Here is a 19,694-nt window from a genome sequence, read left to right on the forward strand (position 1 = left end):
CCATCGTCCCCAGCCTCCTATGACCTCACTTCACACCACTGCTGCCCGCTCCTGGTAAGATACCACCGGATTGTAAGACGGACCCCCCCTTTTTTTTTTTTTAAAATCTTTTTCCTTCTCTAAATTTGGGGTATATGTCTTATAATCCCGTGCGTCCTATAAACCGAAAAATACGGTACTTAAACAATACATTAGGAGGTGCCTAGATGTCTGCAAGTACATGTTTGCCAGTATTTTGATCCCAAAATAGCACAAAATTCAACCTAGTTATCTCAAGCTGTAGTACAGGTCACCAGACAAAATAAAAAATGGCGCAACTCATTAATAAATATGGAGCACGTCACTTTATGACTCATTTCAGTTCATTGTGAATGGTACCACAAGTAAAAGACTGCAGTGCTGCAATTTTCCCCATATATTGCACCCTTAAAAAACAAACAAACAAAAAAAACATAAGTAGTATGGGATTGGCCATTGGCTAGACGGGTCTGTATTTTTTTTTTTCTATTTCCCTTCACTACAATGTAATGAACTTTACTGCAGCAGCCAAGACGCACAAGATGAACAGAGGTGAATACTGCAGCCCACAACCACACAGAAAAAGAAAAAATAAGCTTTGGAAGCCCTCGAACACATGGAGTCACACACATACACCGGCGAAAGGATATTTAGTGACTGAGCATAGTCTTCTGTTTCCATTTTTACTCTGTAATTGGCATCATTATCACATCCCCGCGAGCGTGAGGAGGGAGCATCCCATCATATCATTAAAATTATATTGTACAAAGTATGTATATATATTTATGTATAATATATAACTCATTTCTTGTAACTTTTTTTTTTAATTTCCATTTCATTTGTTGGGGAATGCATTATGATGATTCGAGAGAGTCTAAACATGTACAACCGGGGGGAGGGCCAGAAGGGTCCATGGAGGTTGCCCGCAGCTGCTTCACTGTTGTAGTGCCAGGGTTAGACGTGGAAGTCAGAGCTGGAGCAATCAGATCATTAGGTCCTTGTACATATAGCAATGCTCCCAAGTACACATTTTCTCATCTGGAATTACAGCACTGGGATAACCAGGTCCTATCTCAAATCAAAGGCAGAGAGAAAGGACAATACCATCTCCCAGCAAAATATTACAGATGCCCCCTCCCCCATTCTCATAGGGTTGCCCTTTAACCACAGGACAGGACTAGGTGGATAGGGCCTAAAGGTCATAGGTCCAGACCACAATATTGTAATTTCCTTCCATTCCATTGCGGAGAGGATAATATCCTGGAGTGTTACCTTTCTCTCCAATTTTCCACAAGTCTGAATAACGTAACGAGAAACAAAAAAAAAATTAAAATAAAAAAAAAAAATAAAAAAAAAAAAAATGAAGAACTTGTGTGGGTTGCAGGACCCCGCCTTGTCTGTAGTGGGCATGTGCGTCTTACATACGGGAGGGAAGTCTCACCTCCACCCACCATCACCTCAGTAAGTTGGCGCATTGTCTTGTGAATGAGTCCGCCTCTAAACCCACACAGGTATGGTGGGGGGAGACCCAAAGTGCGTCTCTTCTCATAGGATGGCACAGCATCTGCAGAAACGTTGCCTGCTGCCCCCTACTGAAGGAGGGGGTGTGACTGGAGCAAAGTAGGCATGGACTTTGATGTTCGGGAGATGTGTCTGAAAAAGGAAGGAGGTTGAGTACAAATATATTAGGAGAATAATAAACATCAAGTATTTGGAAAAAGTCAAAAAACACTTTTCCACTCACCCGCAGCCTTTTGATGCCAGCCCTAGATATTTGTTGGCAGTCATACAACTCAATACGTTCCAAACTCTGGCAGCTTTTGAGGTGCTCCAGGGATGCATCGGTAATTAGAGGACAATTATCTAACTCGATGACCTCTAGGCGATCATGGGCACAGGCACCATTGCCCAGGTGACGGATCCCATCATCTGTTATTAACTCGCAGTGGGATAGGCTCTGTGTGCATAAAACAGCAGTAATGGACTCACCTCTACATATAAGGTTACACATCAATGCTTCCATTACAATACTTGAAAAATAAATTGGGTACTCCGTTTTCATTAAACGTGTTGTCCCATAAATAATAGATATAACTTATCCACAGGGTATGATCGTTGAGGACCTCCACAGAGCACAAGAACTGGGGGTCCCAAAGTTCTGTGTGACAGATGCGCTATTGAGCATGTGTGACCATAGCTCCATTAACTTTCCATAGAAGTTATTCGCAGTCAATGGAGCAGAAGTTGTACATCGTCACTGATGCTTCATTCACATAGGGGTTTGGGGATCCCTGGCCATGTGCACCTTACACAGTTAGAAATCTCTGTAGAACATGTACTGGAGTGTGCAACAAAATTACGCATCATGGGGATTTATGATAAAAACTGTGCAGTACACAACCAGTCCATTAAAAAAAACAAAACACACACCTTAAAAGGAAATCTGGTAACATTTTTTGCTTTACATAAAGTACTGGTATTGCTGTACAAGTGTTTCTCTCCCAATTAAAGGGAACCTGTCAGCAAGTTTTTGCTATGTAATCTGAAGACAGCATGTGGCAAGAGTAAAATCATAGAAGCCAGGGAGGCCTGTCTTGTCAAGGTCCGATCTGTTTATTTACTACATTTGTTTAACCAGCAGAATTTCTCATTGCTGGGATTACAATGTCACAGGCACAGCAGTCCGGCACGCCTCATCCTCTGATTAACACCTCATTGTCAATGTACAATCTCTATAGGAAGCCTGGTGTGGGGAGGACAGGACTCTCAGCTCTGCTGTATGATCAATCTAAAAATTCTGATTGTGTCAGAATGGCTGCACCCAGTAATCTAAGTGATGCATCACTGGATTCAGGATCTCTTTGCTTACATCATGCTGCTCTCAGATCAGGGCCGGATTGAGGTCTTCATAGGCCCTAGGCACACCAACTTAAATGAAACCTGTCAGGTGCAATATACACATAGAACCAGGAGCAATTAGCAATGGATACATATTGCTAATCCCTGCCTAACCGTCCCTGTATACACTAGCATACATAAAGAGATCTTTAGAAAAAGTATTTCTAAAGATCTTTTACCTTATGCTAATGAGCGCGGGGACTAGTCCCAAGGGCATTATATCCCCTGACTAGTATCCCCTCTTAGCATGGTAGTACGCCCAGAGGGCGTACATATTTATTTATCGATACTTGGGTCTAATGCCTAAGGGGAACGGTCATTATCTAAGCTGAAGCACATTAAGAACTAGGTGGAGGAAGGTTGAACTAGATGGACCTACGTCTTTTTTTCAACCTAAGTAACTATGTAACTATTTACGCTCACCCATGGGTCAAGATCGTCTATCATCTGTGGCTCTTCTGTGCATTGTAAATTAATTGACAAAAAAGTATGGCATTTCAAGACATCATTAATGACTTTAACGAAAAGAGAAGCCATAAGAAACTGCCTTGATGAGTTGTGTATTAATTTTAATATGTTGTCAAATATTGTGTGATTCTAGTTTATTGGCAGTTCCTATTAAAATAACATAAAAATGTATTATTTCACATTACTTTTACCTCAGGATACTTCTTTTCTAAAGTTTGCAGGCCCTAAAAAAAAAAAAAAAAAAAAATTGTAGGCCCTAGGCATAGTGCCTAATGGGACATCCAGCACTTTCTCAGATGAGGTAGCAAAAACCTGCTGAAAGATTCTTTTAGAAAGGCAATACCTTTTTGTAGAGATCAAATGTCATGAGAATCTAGTGTAGAAACTGTAGGCAAATTAGGCTGCTAGTGCACTGGGAAGAGTCAATGGAAGAAGATAATAGTTTTTATTGGGGACAAGCACCTATGCAGCCATACCCCCTACTGCTGTAAGAAAAAAAATGTGCAGACTGGTTCCTTTTAAGTATTCGAGAGCTTCCTCCTGTAAAGATACGCAGCCACTTTATGTAACCGGTCACAAGATTCACTCTGCACGAACGGGCAGCAATATGAAGCAGCATGAATCATGTGTACCTAGGGGAGACCTGTCAGTCAGTTGGTGAGAGGAAAGAAGGCTTTCTCTGAAACTCTGCTGTACTTTAAAGTAACGTGTACCTGGCTGGAATTGCACACAGCCAGATTCGGATTCATGCTGCCCATAGTTTAGGCAGCATGAATCTACTGACAGGTTCTCTTTAAGCTGGTCATGAATCAGGTCTAGTCTTCAGTCTCCAGGCTATATGTTTCCACATGCAGGCTTCTACAGACCATTTTTTAAGTTAAAGCCAGACACAGAACATGAAACAAGAGATGTGTAAAGAAAAGCAGGGAATATATATATATATATATTTTTTTTTTTAAATCTGATTAGATTTGGTCTAAAAAAAAAACAAAACAAAACAAAAAAAAACAACCCACAACAGGTGACCCACTGTGAATGTGTAGATTTTTACTGGAAGATGGTGATGTGTCGACATGAGACTAAATATTGGGCTCTCCAGTGCAAAAAGAAGTGAAACAAACTAAACGTTTATTTTACATTATAGCTATATCCATACCCTCATGTGTAGGTCAATCTCTTACTAGAAATAAATGATGGACTGCCGTTATCACTTATCTGATAGTACTCAACAGACCTCAAACCATTCCTCATCAAGCCTCACCCTTCTTGTTGCTATAGATGTCCCCAATGTAGCTGAAGATAGCATTGTACTGAATTTTCTAATACATCACCGCCCTCTTACTAGGTACGAAAAACAGTCCACATGGTTCGGTGTGCAGAATTTGATGTGTATTTCAATGAAATGCAACGTCACTTGTGCACTTGACACCATCACATCCCACCTCCAACCCAACCTCACCACCACGCATATCCCAGTCTTAAACCATCTTTTAAACCTATATTATTAACCTCTGGGACCTTCCCTTCTGCTTCCTAACATGCAATAATCACACCTATCCTAATGAAACGGTCCCTCAACCTGACCTCTACCACCAGCTATCATCCCATATTGCTGTTGCCGTTCGTTTCTAAACTCCTGCAACAGCACATCCATGCTGATCTTTCCTCCCACATCTCATTTAACTCTCTGACAACCTACAATCCGGCTTCCGTCCCCGCTATGCCACAGAAACTGCCCTGAACGAAATTAGTAATAACTTACTGCCAAAGCCAACAGAGAATTCTCTATTCTCCTTTTACACCTGTCCTCTGACTTTCGACACTGTTGACCACTCCCTCCTACAACAAATCCTCTCTTCTCTTGGTGTCAAGAGACCTTGCCCTCTCCTGGACCTCCTCATACCTTTCCAAGTGCACTTTTAGTGTCTCCCACTTGAACAACAGGTCCTCATCCCACCCTCTCTGTTGTTGTCCCTAAAGGTCGAGGGACCCTTACTCTTCTCAATCTATACTTTTGGCAAAGCTCAAAATACCATGGCTTCCAGTACCATCTGAACGCGAACGACACTCAGATCTACCTCTCTGGCCCAGATGTCACTTCCCTGCTGTCCAGAATCCCGGAGTGTCTATTGGCCAGATCCTCCTCCTTTTCCTCTCGCTTCCTAAAGCTCAAAATGGACAAAGCTGAACTCATGATCTTTCCCGTGTCTCACTTATCTCCCCTAACTGATCTGTTTAGTACAATAACTGATACCACGCTCTCCCCAGTACCCGAAGTCTGCTACCTTGGAGTAACCCCGACTCTGCCTTGTCCTTTAAAAAGAACCAACCAGCAAAAAGCATACCTTTTGTTCAGAGACTGCATATTTTATTTCATAAATATATGCAAGTAAAGTTACAGAAATGTACTGCTATTTTATTGATACGAGCTACAGAATATCTAATATGTGGGTCGGGTTTTGCCATCTATTCCCGCCTCTGTCTGCTGCCTGGCCTTTGTAGATGCTAGACTGTAAATATTAGCATATTGCTACATGTTCCTTTCCATAGCACTTTACAATGAATAAATGTAGACAACTCAGAGAGGACAACTCAACTACAGAATTTCTCGTACATAACAGTCTCTACATTATTCCCCAATAATAGCCTGTGCTGCACGGTATTGTTAAAAAGTGTTGCAGGGTTGCTTGACATACAACACCAATACTGAATATTACCTACGTGTGTGATAGTTTAACTTCCTACTAAAGAGTTCATTAGAGAAGGGTAATACTTTGTAGTATAAGCTGCTGGGTTCAGTAATTCATATTATAATACTTACCAACACCTGCAGCCGTGGACAGTGTATGGAAAGCTGGATGAGAGTGCTGTCTGTGATCTGCAGCAGAACAGTGGGGATGTTAGTATTTTTTAACATGCGTCCACATAGAAACCTACAGTTATGAGATCCCCACAGTGTCAGGCAGGTGACTGCTCACCTGTACACACTCCTCAAGATCCATCTTCTCCAACTCATGGCAGTTCTAGTGAGTAAATAAAATAAAAAAGTGAGGTCTGACTGTTGCCAAGTGCCCTTCTCAAATTAATGCCATTATAACCTTAAGTTGAGACAGACTAGTTGCTATGGACTTGCTGCCTGACAACCCCATGCAAAATGAGTTAGGCTATGTGCGCACGTGTGCGCTCTGCACCGCACCTAAAAGGTGCGCTTCAGAGCGCAGCTGAAAAGCTCCGTTCTGAAGCGCATGGTGCCGGCAGAGAACGTGTGCTCTGCATGCAGCTCCTGCCATAGAGAGAGCAGGGGCTGCCGGCAAAGCGCACGTAAGAAGTGACATGTCACTTCTTAAAACGCGCGCTTCGGGCAGCAGCCGAAGCGCTGCGCTCTAAGACGCCACGTGCGCACGGCCCCTGCACAATCTCCATAGATTATGCAGGGGACGCAGGACACATGCAGTTACGCTGCGCTACAAAGTGCAGCGTAACTGCATGTAATACGCACACGTGCGCACATAGCCTTACAGTGTAGTGCAAAGCAGCTCAAAGATACAGCTCAAATCTAGGTCAAAGACACAGTGGAGGAAGACATAAATGGGTTTTTTTTTTTTATTGCCTATTCACCTAGGTCAATACTGCAACATTTTATGACCTTGGCTTCTGCCATGCAAGGGCAGCCATACTTTTTATCACTTTCTACAGAAGAATAAACAGGCCAAGGTCTGTAAAACTCCCTGGTGTGTTACCCTATGGGGAACCCTGCTAAGGATGAGATTTACAATATCCTACTATCCAGCCTGCACAGACTATGCAGTAGGATTTTACTCTTTGTCATTATACAGTATGAATGGCATTATAAATATGATCTGTGACAAGTTATCCTCCACACTGGATGATATTAGGACATGGAAAACAAAGCAGGCAAGACTCTAAATATGAATGCAAGAACAGAAATCGCCAGCCTTACTTTAGCAAGAGTGGTGAACCCCAGATCTGTCAGTTGTGAACATCGAGCTACTTCAAGTATTCTGCAAGAAATAAATGCAATTTAATAAATGTACGTAATATAGACACCATACATGGCTAATTACAACACTGGATTTCTGTCATTATATTTGTAACGTTCCTGCCTTGGTCAATGTCTATACATCTGTCATACCAACAGAAATTAACTTTTATTGCAAAGCTCCGCACTTCTCATACCTCAGAATCACTGTTCTAAGAACGCAATGGTGGAAACTGGAGCCTGTCATTAGTTACTGACATGTTCATTATGGTGTTCCCCTTGATAATGCGGTCCTTGATCAGAGTCATGTTTCTGGGTTCAGGAGAATTCCCAACCCCATATCAAATTTACTTACGGACTAGTTGAAGCCTGGACCTCTGAAATTATTTTATAGTCCTACCAAAAATTAATTAAACTGGCCAATTCCAGCAGGGCATGGACCTTACTTTAATATTCCATACATCTGCTACATGTCACATAATGCAGTAACAGAACCATTTAATACATAGGATGAGACTACCACTCAACTCCTGAATAACCTGGAAGAGAAATCCCTTAACGGGGTTGTCCACTGTTTTTAAATTGAGGAGCTAGAATTAGGAAAGGTTATCAATATCAGATCGATGGGGGTGCAGAGTGTCGCACCCCATTCATCAGCTGTTAGCAGTAGTGGCCAGATGTGATCAGTTACGAAATTGCACATCTCCATCAACTATATAGTAGCCACAGTCAGGTACTGCACATCTGCACCTATTCGAATGAATGAGTGTGGATCTTCAGTACCTCATTACGGTCACTACATGCCACCATATATTTGATCGAACTGTGTTGTTCCACTTCAAAATTGATAACATCTGGCTGCAGACAGTGGCGAAAACAGCTGATCACAGATGGATAATAAGGGCAAACTTGCTTCCTCAGGGTAACCCTCGACTCTGCTCTCTCCTTCAAACCACATACCCAAGCCCTTTTTACCTCCTGCCGACTCAAACTTAAAAATATTTCCAGGATCCATACCTTTCTCAACCAAGATTCTGCAAAAACACTAGTGCATGCCTCATCATCTCCCACCTTGATTACTCCAACCTCCTGCTCTGTGGCATACCGTCTAACACTCTTGCACCCCTCCAATCTATCCTAAACTTTGCTGCCAGATTAATCCACCTCACCCCTCGCTATTCCCTGGCCTCGCCACTCTGGGCAATGGGAAGCCAGTGAAGGAACTGGCAAAGACTCCAGTTCAAAATCTTATCCATGACATAGAAAGCCACCCACAACCTGTCTCCTCCATACATCTGTGACCTACCTGCACACAATCTCCAATCCTCACAATATCTCCTTCTCCCCTCTTCCCACAATTGCATACAAGATTTCTCCTGTGCATCTCCCACATTCTGCAATTCTCTACCCAAAGAGATCAGACTCTCGCCTACTGTGGAAGCCTTCAAAAAGGAACCTAAAGACGGAGCTCTTCTGACAAGCCTATAACCTGCAGCATCCCTCAGTCCACTATACCACTGCACAACCAACTCTAGCCTCACCTACTGTACCCTCACCCATCCCTTGTAGACTAATGGCCCTCGCGGGTAGGGTCCTCTCTCGTCCCATACCAGTCTGTGCCTTGTATTGTGTATGGTTATTGTATATATATATATATATATATATATATATATATATATATATATATATATATATATATATATATATAGCGCCATGGTATAAATGGCGTAATAATAATAATAATAATAATAATAATAATAATAATAATATCCAACGGATAGGCCACCGATATCAAAGTACTGGGAAACCCCTTTAATTCCTATATGGAAGTTCTGCAGTGCGGAGAGGTTTCTGAATGTGAAAAGACTGAGACCCATCACTTATCAGCTATTGATAACCTGACACTTGGCACCTCCAAAATTGCTGATTTGCTGGACAGAATGGGGGCACCACAGCGCCATACTCTGTGCAGTGATCATTCCAGTTACTGCAGCTCAGCTCTTACTTTAGGTTAATAGGAGCATAGCTGCAGTACCTGAGAACAGCCATGTTGTGACCGATGTTGTCCTGGCTCTGCATATGGTTTATGTCTGGCTCAAATAGCTGTTCATCAAATTGAAAGAGATGCAAAATTTAAAGTACCTTTTTTTAGCCTGACAACATAAATTTTCTTTTCGCTAATCGAGGTGAAGACTAGAGCAGCATTTTACTGGAAATATGTATCTTACTCATTATGAAAAGTCATACAGTTTAAACAAAGCAAAGTAATGGATTTATCCCTATGTGGTGTAGCTAATGAGTATAATGTTGCTATATATGGGATATGGAGGGGATCTATACATTTCTGCCTCAGCCACTGCGTATACACAATTCAACCCTGCCCGTTACCTGAGCCGGGGGCAGTTCTGTCCCAGTGCATTAAGAATGGAGTCTGTGATGTTGGAGCAGCCGGAGGCACAGAGAGATTGCAGCTTGTGGCATCCACGGCAAATCGTGATGAGACCGTCATCCGTTATTTGCTGCTGGGACATAGGCAGTGAGAGCTGGGACATGAGCTAAAAGCAGTGCTGCCGTAGCTTGAGCCCAGGCGAGCGGGCAGGGATGTAATAATCAGGTGTAAACAGAGTTAAATGAGAGAGTGGGCAGAGGTTATAAGATAGAATTCAGATAGGTAATAGACAGGGAGGAGATTAGAAGGAATCCTAAAAATGTAAGTAACTCAATACCAAACCTGCTGTAGAGCACCACCGCGGATCCAGCTCAGGCCGCTCCGGAGGTCTATACCAGCTCTGGATGTGATGTCTGCACCGTTCAGAAATCACAGAACCATGGTAAACTAGAAGAGCGATTCCCCAGAAAGCATCACAAGCTGCGGAGGTCCTGAGACTTCCAAACAGCCATCACCTCCAGAGCGTCCTGTGCTGGATTTGTGGGGACGCTCACACACAAGAATAACCATTTATAATTTTAAAAACATCAAATGCATTTCAGAGTTGAAAAAAACCTTTAAGCAGCCCTACCTAAGGCTGGACTTACACAATATACTTTGCTCGACCAATAATGCTTGATCGAAACAATAATTATCAAGTTTAAATAGTTCAGATAATCCTAATCCATCTCCAGCCTGAGGGGCTCCACCTTCTGCAAAACGTAAAAACCAACATGAAGTAGTTTAAATCTAATGGGAATCACTGTTTACTAGAAGCTGGTGATCAACATATTAGAGGCCTCTGGTCCAGGACATCAGGTACTCTTATATTTAAATCGGGCCTGTATAAAAAGAAGGCGTCCAATCCAATTAATGAATTTTCTGTGATTATTGCATGCAACACAGAAAATAGAAGGAAAATCCATTTGAGATTTCAGCAAAGTAATTTCTTCTGCCCTCACCTTACAAATGAGGGTTGTTTTTTTATCCCTATGTGACCAGTTAAATCTGGATCTACTACACTCTTCAACAGTGAAATTGCAACACCAGGAATATTGTGGGATTATCAAAATCACAAAGATTGATAGACATATTAATGACATGCAAATAAAAAAATAAATTGAAAACAAGAGAGTTTCAAAACATTTTGATTTACTCACTATTGAGTATGAGCACCACGTGCAAAAATATCCCACATACATGACTTAGCAAGCCATTAGAAGGTTATTAATGGTCATCTAAGGAATGTCCTGCCAGGCTGACTGGACTTAAGCCAGCTTTACACGTTGCAATTTCGCATACGATATCGTATGCGATTTGCAACGCCCCCATCGTATGTGTGGCACGTTCAATTTGTTGAACGTGCCGCACAAACGATTAACCCCCCTCACACGTACTTACCCGTCCATACGACTTCGATGTGGGTGGCGAACGTCCACTTCCTGGAGTGGGAGGGACGTTCGGCGTCACGCGGCAGCCGGCCAATAGAAGCGGAGGGGCGGAGATGAGCGGGACGTAAACATCCCGCCCACCTCCTTCCTTCCGCATTGTGGGCCGGGAGCCGCAGGACGCTGGTAAGATCTGTTCATCGTTCCCGGGGTGTCACACACTGCGATGTGTGCTACCCCGGGTACGATGAACAACCTGACGTTCAATTTATGAGGAATGAACGACGTGCGTGCGATGAACGTTTTACCATTCAATCGCATGTAGCTGTTGCACACTACAATGTACCTTACTTTGTCGGATGTGCGTCACTTACGACGTGACCACGCCGACACATTGTAAGATACATTGCAGCGTGTAAAGCGGGCTTTAGGCACGTTAATCATCAAGATCCACAGCTGGCAGCTTCTTTTGCAATTACCAACCAATGAGGTCTCAGATGTCTTCGATGCGAGACAAGTCTGGAGATACTGCAGGCCATGACAAGATGCTTACAAGAGCACAGTGAAAATATACTGCAAGCCTGACTGTAGGGTTGATAAACTGCGTTTGGGACATTTTGAAAAAATGGCTGCACAACTCATTCTACCACCAAAATCAATGTAACACTGAGCTAATTAGTTTACCCAAGAATGAAGACTAGATGAGCCTGGCTACAGTATGTAATGCCATCCTACACCACAATATCGGGAATAAGACCAGTGTAATCTTGTATCATGAAGGTCTCTTCATTGACATAATGCCACTGCTCTCAAAGGCTATCATAGCACAAAACAAGATGGAAACGGAGGTCAATCCTCTTCAGTGCGGAGTCTTGATTTAGTCTTGGAAGGAAAGGTAGCCTGAGGTTGGTCTGCATATCACGTGATGAACACCATGAAGAGACCTTCACACAGCATCACACCGGTCCTACTCCTAGAATTATGACATTGGGGTGGCATAATGTACATTAGCCAGACCCCTATAGTCTTCGTTCCAGGCACACTAAGTGCTCAACTTTACATAGTTTTGGCAGTGGAATCAGTGTTATGGTCATTTCTCCAAAGTGTCCCAGAAGCAGTTTATTAACACTACAATGCAAGGGCACACGTTGCTCATGCTACTGACAGCAGTTTGTGTGGCTTAAACAGCTAAGCATGCCTGCAACATCTCTGAACTTGTCGCCTTTCATGCATATTTAGAACATCATTTATTGGCAATTACAAAGAAAGCTGACAGCAGCGGATCTTGACTTGTATACTCAAGTGCTTCCGTGTCTCAGAAGATTCCTCAGACAACTATTAACCGGATAAGATGCCAAGGCAAGTAAGTGTAGGGATTTCTACACCTGGTGCTCATACTCATACTGACTAAATTAAGGCTTCTTTTTTATTCTGATTCTATTTTTCCCTTATTTTTCATTATTAACATGTCAATACATCCTTTGATTTAAATAACTCCACAACCTTTCTTTCCTGGTGTTGCAATTTCAATGTTTTGGAGTGAAAATAACTGTCTTTGTGGCCCAGATAATGGGGTGTACACTTAGTGCAAAGACTGTACTTTGGTCCAGGAGTTTGAGGGGCCTCAAAAAAGGTCCTTCTAAAAAGGCCACATATGAGGAGACCAGTACTAATAAAAACATAGGATCATAGGCGGATTATAATGAGGGCAGTCTGGGCTCCTGCACTCCAAGGGGGCCCATAGCCAGATTGCCCTCCATATAATGCTCCTGATAGGAAGCTTACCTGGAGCTCTGCTGCTGGCACTACAGAATATCAGTGCAGCTCCAGCTCTCATCACCTCTTCTGTGACGTGCCAGCGTAATGATGTCGTCAGTAGGCGCGCCAGTATGTACCCGCTGGCCACAAGAAAAAGTGGAGCCCTGTGTTCCAGAGCAGAGCACCTGGGAAGCGGGAGGGAGGAGTGTATGTTTGGGCTGGGTTTTTTTTTAACGTGCATGGGATGTGGGAGGTCTCAACCTGTATATAGAGGCTATGTAAGTTCTCATACTGTATACAGGGGAGCTATGTAGGGGCTCATCCTGTATATATGGAACGATGAGGGCTCATCCTGTATACAGGAGCCATGAGGGCTCACCAAGGATACAGGAGCTATGTGAGGGCTCATCAAGGACACAGGAGCTGAGGCTTGTATTCAAGGCTATGTGAGAGCTCATTCTTTATATAGGGGCTGTGTGGAGGCTCATACTGTATGAAGGGGAGCAATGTAAGGGATGTAAGGGATCATACTATGTATATAAAAGACTGAGGGAGTTATCCCGTATATAGGGGGCTATGCAAGGGCTCATCCTGTATATAGAGGCCATGTGAGGGCACATCCGGTATATATGGGGCTGTTTGAGGGCTCATCCTGTATACAGGAGCTATGTGAGGGCTCATACTGTATATAGGAAGCTACGGCTCATACTGTCAATATGGGGAAATGTGAGGGCTCATCCTGTACATACAGGCTATGTGAGGGCTTATACTGTATATAGGGGGGCTGTGTGTGGGCTCAAACTATATGTAGGAAGCCATGTATGAGCTCATACTGTATATAGGAAGCTATGTGGGGGCTCATCATGTATATAGGGAGGCTATGTCCGCGTTCATCCAGTAGATAGGGAGCTATGTGGAGATTCAATTCTGCTCAATATTAAAGGGATATTAAAAGGGTGGTTCACCCATATTTTTTATTGTCTAGTTCGATATTATATTGAGAAACAATGTTTCTCTCAAATACCTTGTGTTGGCAATAGTGCCTGTGAGAGGCGCTATTGCAGACCGCTGTTCCCCTCTCCGGTGACATCACCGTCAAGTGCCGCACACGTCATATCCGTGCAGCCAGCTGCATTTTTCCAGACTCACTGAGCTGTGGGCGGTGTTTCACCGCTGTCACAGCCCATCTGCTTCCTGCTCCCCCTCCCTCCTCCCTCACAGCACAGCGCGTCTCCTGCTCCCTCCTCCCTCACAGCACAGCGCGTCTCCTGTTCCCTCCTCGCTCACAGCACAGCGCGTCTCCTGCTCCCTCCTCCCTCACAGCACAGCGCGTCTCCTGCTCCCTCCTCCCTCACAGCACAGCGCGTCTCCTGCTCCCTCCTCGCTCACAGCACAGCGCGTCTCCTGCTCCCTCCTCACTCACAGCACAGCGCGTCTCCTGCTCCCTCCTCACTCACAGCACAGCGCGTCTCCTGCTCCCTCACAGCACAGCGCGTCTCCTGCTCCCTCCTCCCTCACAGCACAGCGCGTCTCCTGCTCCCTCCTCCCTCACAGCGCGTCTCCTGCTCCCTCCTCCCTCACAGCACAGCGCGTCTCCTGCTCCCTCCTCCCTCACAGCACAGCGCGTCTCCTGCTCCCTCCTCCCTCACAGCACAGCGCGTCTCCTGCTCCCTCCTCCCTCACAGCACAGCGCGTCTCCTGCTCCCTCCTCCCTCACAGCACAGCGCGTCTCCTGCTCCCTCCTCCCTCACAGCACAGCGCGTCTCCTGCTCCCTCCTCCCTCACAGCACAGCGCGTCTCCTGCTCCCTCCTCACTCACAGCACAGCGCGTCTCCTGCTCCCTCCTCCCTCACAGCAGAACGCTGCAAGCAGGAGACGCTCTGTGCTGCGAGAGAGGAGGGAGGAGGGAGGAGGGAGGGGGGGAGCAGATGGGCTGTGAAACAGTGCTCACAGCTCAGCCGGCTGCACGGATGTGACGTGTGCGGCACTTGACAGTGACGTCACTGGAGCGGGAACAGCGGTCTGCAATAGCGCCTCTCACAGGCACTACTGACAACACAAGGTATTTGAGAGAAACATTGTTTCTCAATATAATATCGAACTAGATAATAAAAAATATGGGTGAACCACCACTTTAATTATATTTTATATTAATAATTGTATGTTAATATCAATATAGGGCAGAATTAATTTCAGCCTTTTGGTTCAGCCCTTCTCAAGAGTCACGGTCTCTCATGTGGCCCTTCGGGGAAATTAAAATCCCACCTCTGCTCTATTATGTATAGCATCGTACACTGCTGTCTTTCTCGTTTTATGTCTGCAGATTTGCACTGGTGCATTAAGCATGTGACCCATGATCTATTAAAGGAGATGATGTACCATGTGACATGTCACATCAGGCTGGGGGGGTCCCCTCGCCTTCTAAACTGCCTGGGGCCCTGGCTACCCTTAATCCGCCCATGCATAAGCTAAGTTGGGTTTCCACATTGAGGATCAAGGGCTTCAAGTTATTCCACTGGCTGAGACTTACCCATTCATACACAATAACACTATATGGGTCCTCACTGGCATGGAGGCTCCTTGTTTGGGAGATTCTCCAGGATATCTAGCAGACAATGGCAATTACACAGTCTCAAGTTCACTTACTGAACACGCCTGTAGATTTAATGTGACAAGCTCTGGACAGTGTGTTCCAATGTACTTCAGAGCTTCATCTTCTAGCTACACAGGAAACAGATAGAGAAGAAAAGGAAATTAAGGTCCAATTACAAGACTGTTACACAGACAGGTTTAATGCTCGACGCTGCTTTCCCTTTTCATATTTTCAAACATAATACATAACCATACACAAGGAATGTTGGACGTACGTCCATGAATGGGGCCAAATAGGTTTTATATAAACCTATGGAAAGAAGCGCTGCCTGCAATGTCTGCTCTGTAAGCAAGGCTGTCACCTCGAAGCAGACTGTTCTTGTATGAGTGATGAGTGATGCAATATCAATGCTTTCAGATGTTCCACCACCTTTGACAGAACTCACAATATATATGGATCCCCAAACATAATACATCATTTATCAAATCCAGTAAAAGATTATTCTGCACTCTTTAGCAATCCTATCCATTTTTTCAAGTTGACTATATTGTATAAAACTGGGTAAACACTTGTGGTTGACTTGTTTAACCCATTTACCCCTGGGGCAATTTTCCATCCCCCCACCTCTTCTTCCAAGATCCATAACTTTATTTTCTCATCAATATAGGCATATGATGGCTTGTTTTTGGCAGGACAAGTTGTACTATCGAATGGCATCATTCATTTTACCATATAATGTACTGAAGAAAAAACTGCAAAAAAAGGGCAATTGCACAATTGTTTTTTTTCTTTACTTGACCATGTTCACTATAAGGTAAGAAGGGAATTTTGTTTACTTACCGTAAATTCCTTTTCTTCTAGCTCCAATTGGGAGACCCAGACAATTGGGTGTATAGCTATTGCCTCTGGAGGCCACACAAAGTATTACACTTAAAAGTGTAAGGCCCCTCCCCTTCTGGCTATACACCCCCAGTGGGATCACTGGCTTACCAGTTTTAGTGCCAAAGCAAGAAGGAGGAAAGCCAATAACTGGTTTAAAGACCAATTCAATCCGAGGAAACATCGGAGAACTGAACCATACCACATGAACAACATGTGTACCCGAAAAAACAGAAAAACCCCGAGAAAACAGGGCGGGTGCTGGGTCTCCCAATTGGAGCTAGAAGAAAAGGAATTTACGGTAAGTAAACAAAATTCCCTTCTTCTTTGTCGCTCCATTGGGAGACCCAGACAATTGGGATGTCCAAAAGCAATCCCTGGGTGGGTAAAAGAATACCTCATGATAGGGCCGTCAAACGGCCCTCTCCTACAGGTGGCCAACCGCCGCCTGAATGACTTATCTACCTAGGCTGGCGTCTGCCGAAGCGTAGGTATGCATCTGATAATGCTTGGTAAAAGTAAGTAGACTCGACCAGGTGGGTGCCTGACACACCTGCTGAGCCGTAGCCTGGTGCCGTAATGCCCAGGATGCACCCACGGCTCTGGTAGAATGGGCCTTCGGCCTTGAGAGAACCAGAAGCCCAGTAGAACTGTAGGTTTCAAGAAATGGTTCCTCGAGCCCCCGAGCAAGGGTGGATCTGGAAGCTTGCGACTGTTTACGCCGACCAGCGACAAGGACAAAGAGTGCATCCGGGTGGCGCAGGAGCGCCATGCGGGAAGTAGAACCTGAGTGCTCTCACCAGAACCAACAGATGCAAATCTTTCTGAAATTGATGGACTGGACGAGGACACAAAGAAGGTGAGGTGATATCCTGATTGATATGAAAATGGGATACCACCTTAGGGAGAAATTCCGGAACCGGACGCAGAACTACCCTGTCCTGGTGAAGGACCAGGAAGGGAGTTTGTATGAGAGCGTTGCTAGCTCGGAAACTCTCCTAAGAGACGAGACCGTTACTAGAAGGCCACTTCCCGTGAAAAACGGGAAGGGAGACATCCTTCAAAGGCTCGAAAGGCGGCATCTGGAGAGCAATTAGAACCTTGTTCAGATCTCAGGGCTCTAACGGCCGCTTGTACGGAGTGCTGAGAAGACAAACTCCCCGTAGGAACGTGCGTACCTGAGGAAGTCGTCGTTTCTGAAAAAGTACAGATAGCGCTGAGACTTGTCCCTAAAGGGAACTGAGCGACAACCCATTTTCCTACCTAGATTGCAGGAAGGAAGGAAACATAGACGATGCAACCGGCCAGGGAGAAACACCCTGCGCCGAGCACCGAGATAAGAACATCTTCCACGTCCTGTGGTCAATCTTGGCGGACGTTGGTATGCTAGCCTGTCTCATGGTGGCAACCACGTCCTGAGGTAATCCTGACGACACTAGGTTCCAGGACTCAATGCCACACCATCCGGTTGAGGGCCGTAGAATTCAAATGGAAGAATGGCCCTTGAGACAGCCAGTCTGATTGGTCTGGTAGTGCCCCCGGTTAGCCTACCGTGAGGCACCACAGAACCGAGTACCACAACATCCTCGGCCAATTTGTAGCGACGAGGATGGCGCGGCCGCAGTCGGCCTTGATCTAGCGCAGTACTCTGGGCAACAATGCCAGAGGTGGCACCTAAGGTAGCTGGAACTGCGACCAATGCTGAACTAAGGCGTTTGCCGCCAGAGCTCGATGATTGTGAAACCGTGCCATGAAGCTGGCACATTGTTGTTGTGCCGTGACGCCATTAGATCGACGTCCGGCCTCTGTCAGCGGCGCCAGATCTCCTGAAACCCGTCCGGGTGAGGAGACCATACTCTTTCGGCCACACCTCAGCGACTTAGGAAGTCAGCTTCCTAGTTTCCACACTTGGGATGTGAATTGTGGATATGGTGGATGCCGTGTCTTCCACCCACATCAGAACCTGCCGGACTTCCTGGAAGGCTTGCCGGTTGCGCGTTCTTCCTTGGTGGTTGATGTATGCCACCGCTGTGGAGCTGTCCGACTGAAGTCGGATATGCTTGCTTTCCAGCCGCTGTTGGAAGGATTGTAGGGCAAGATACACTGCTCTGTGTTGAAGAACATTGATCTGAAGAGTGGACTCTTGCTGAGTCCACGTACCCTGAGCGCTGTAGTGGAGAAAAACTGCTCCCCACCCTGATAGACTCGCGTCTGTCGTAACTATCGCCCAGGAAGTGCATGAGGCGTCTCAATGTGTGCGACTGGTTCTTAAAGAAGAGCTTGCAGCCCGTAGTGAATGCTGTTTGTCTAGCGGCAGCTTCACTATCGCTGAGAGAGTAAGAAACTCTATGCCTAGATATGTTATCGATAGGGTCGGGGTCGGATCTGACTTTAAAAAGTTGATGATCCACCCAAAACTCTAGAGAGTCTCCAGCGCAACGTTTAGGCAGTGTTGGCATGTTTCCTAAGAGAGTGCCTTGACAAGTAGATCGTCTAAATACGGGACCACAGAGTGACCCTGAGAGTGCAGGACTGTGACTACTGCTGCCCTGACCTTGGCGAAGACCAGTTGGACTGTCGCTAGCCGGAAGGTAGAGCTACGAACAGAGGGTGTTCGTCTCCTATAACGAAGCGTAGAAACGCTAGTGCTCTGGATCAATCGGCACGTGTGGATAAGCATCCTTGATGCCTAATGATGCTAGGAAATATCCTTGGGACCTTGAGGCGATGACATGGCGGAGGGATTCCATCCGGAACCGCCTGGTGTCCACGAGCTTGCTGAGCATTTTTAGATCCAGAACGGGACGGAACGGCCCGTTGTTATAGGTACCGCAAAGAATTTGGGGTAAAAACCGTGACCTTGTTCCTGAAGAGGAACGGGGGTCATCACTCTTTCTGCCTATAGAGTGCACCCTGTTTGCAGAAGAGCAGCGGCCCGGCCGGGAGGTGGAGAAATTCTGAAGAATCGAGTTGGAGGACGAGAAGTGAGCTCTATCCTGTACCCGTGAGACAGAATGTCTCACACTCAATGGTCATTGACCTATGGCAGCTAAATATCGCCAAGGCGGGAGAGCCTGCTACCGACCGAGGCCGCAAGTCATGAGGAAGCCGCCTTGGAAGCGGGTTTCAGACTGTCGCTTTTTTGGGCGAGACTGAGCCCGCTAAGAATCTTAGCTCCTCTGATCCTTTTGAGTCCACATTGGACGAGGAAAAATGGGACCTGCCCGAGCCTCGAAAAGGCCGAAAACCCCGACTGCCTCTTGC

The 19,694-nt window shown here is 45.3% G+C and overlaps 1 protein-coding gene across 2 annotated transcripts in view; it reads right to left on the reverse strand.

The window, feature by feature from the left end:
- Positions 1 to 822: 822 nt before the first annotated feature.
- The window catches only part of FBXL20 (F-box and leucine rich repeat protein 20), a 63,348-nt gene continuing 44,476 nt past the window's right edge, over positions 823 to 19,694 (reverse strand). Inside the window, exons 9-15 of one of the 2 annotated variants that reach the window (XM_075350123.1) lie at positions 15,605 to 15,679; positions 9,773 to 9,903; positions 7,346 to 7,406; positions 6,363 to 6,407; positions 6,206 to 6,262; positions 1,763 to 1,975; positions 823 to 1,671 (exon numbers count right to left, since the gene is read on the reverse strand). In XM_075350123.1, coding sequence (XP_075206238.1) covers positions 1,564 to 1,671; positions 1,763 to 1,975; positions 6,206 to 6,262; positions 6,363 to 6,407; positions 7,346 to 7,406; positions 9,773 to 9,903; positions 15,605 to 15,679 — 690 coding nt within the window. In that variant the 3' untranslated portion in view covers positions 823 to 1,563. Of the gene's footprint in view, positions 1,672 to 1,762; positions 1,976 to 6,205; positions 6,263 to 6,362; positions 6,408 to 7,345; positions 7,407 to 9,772; positions 9,907 to 15,604; positions 15,680 to 19,694 lie in introns of both variants that reach the window. The other variant, XM_075350121.1, reaches the window with a different exon arrangement.

Source organism: Anomaloglossus baeobatrachus, chromosome 5 (genome assembly GCF_048569485.1).
Source record: "Anomaloglossus baeobatrachus isolate aAnoBae1 chromosome 5, aAnoBae1.hap1, whole genome shotgun sequence".
In the NCBI taxonomy this organism is placed as follows: Eukaryota; Metazoa; Chordata; class Amphibia; order Anura; family Aromobatidae; genus Anomaloglossus; species Anomaloglossus baeobatrachus.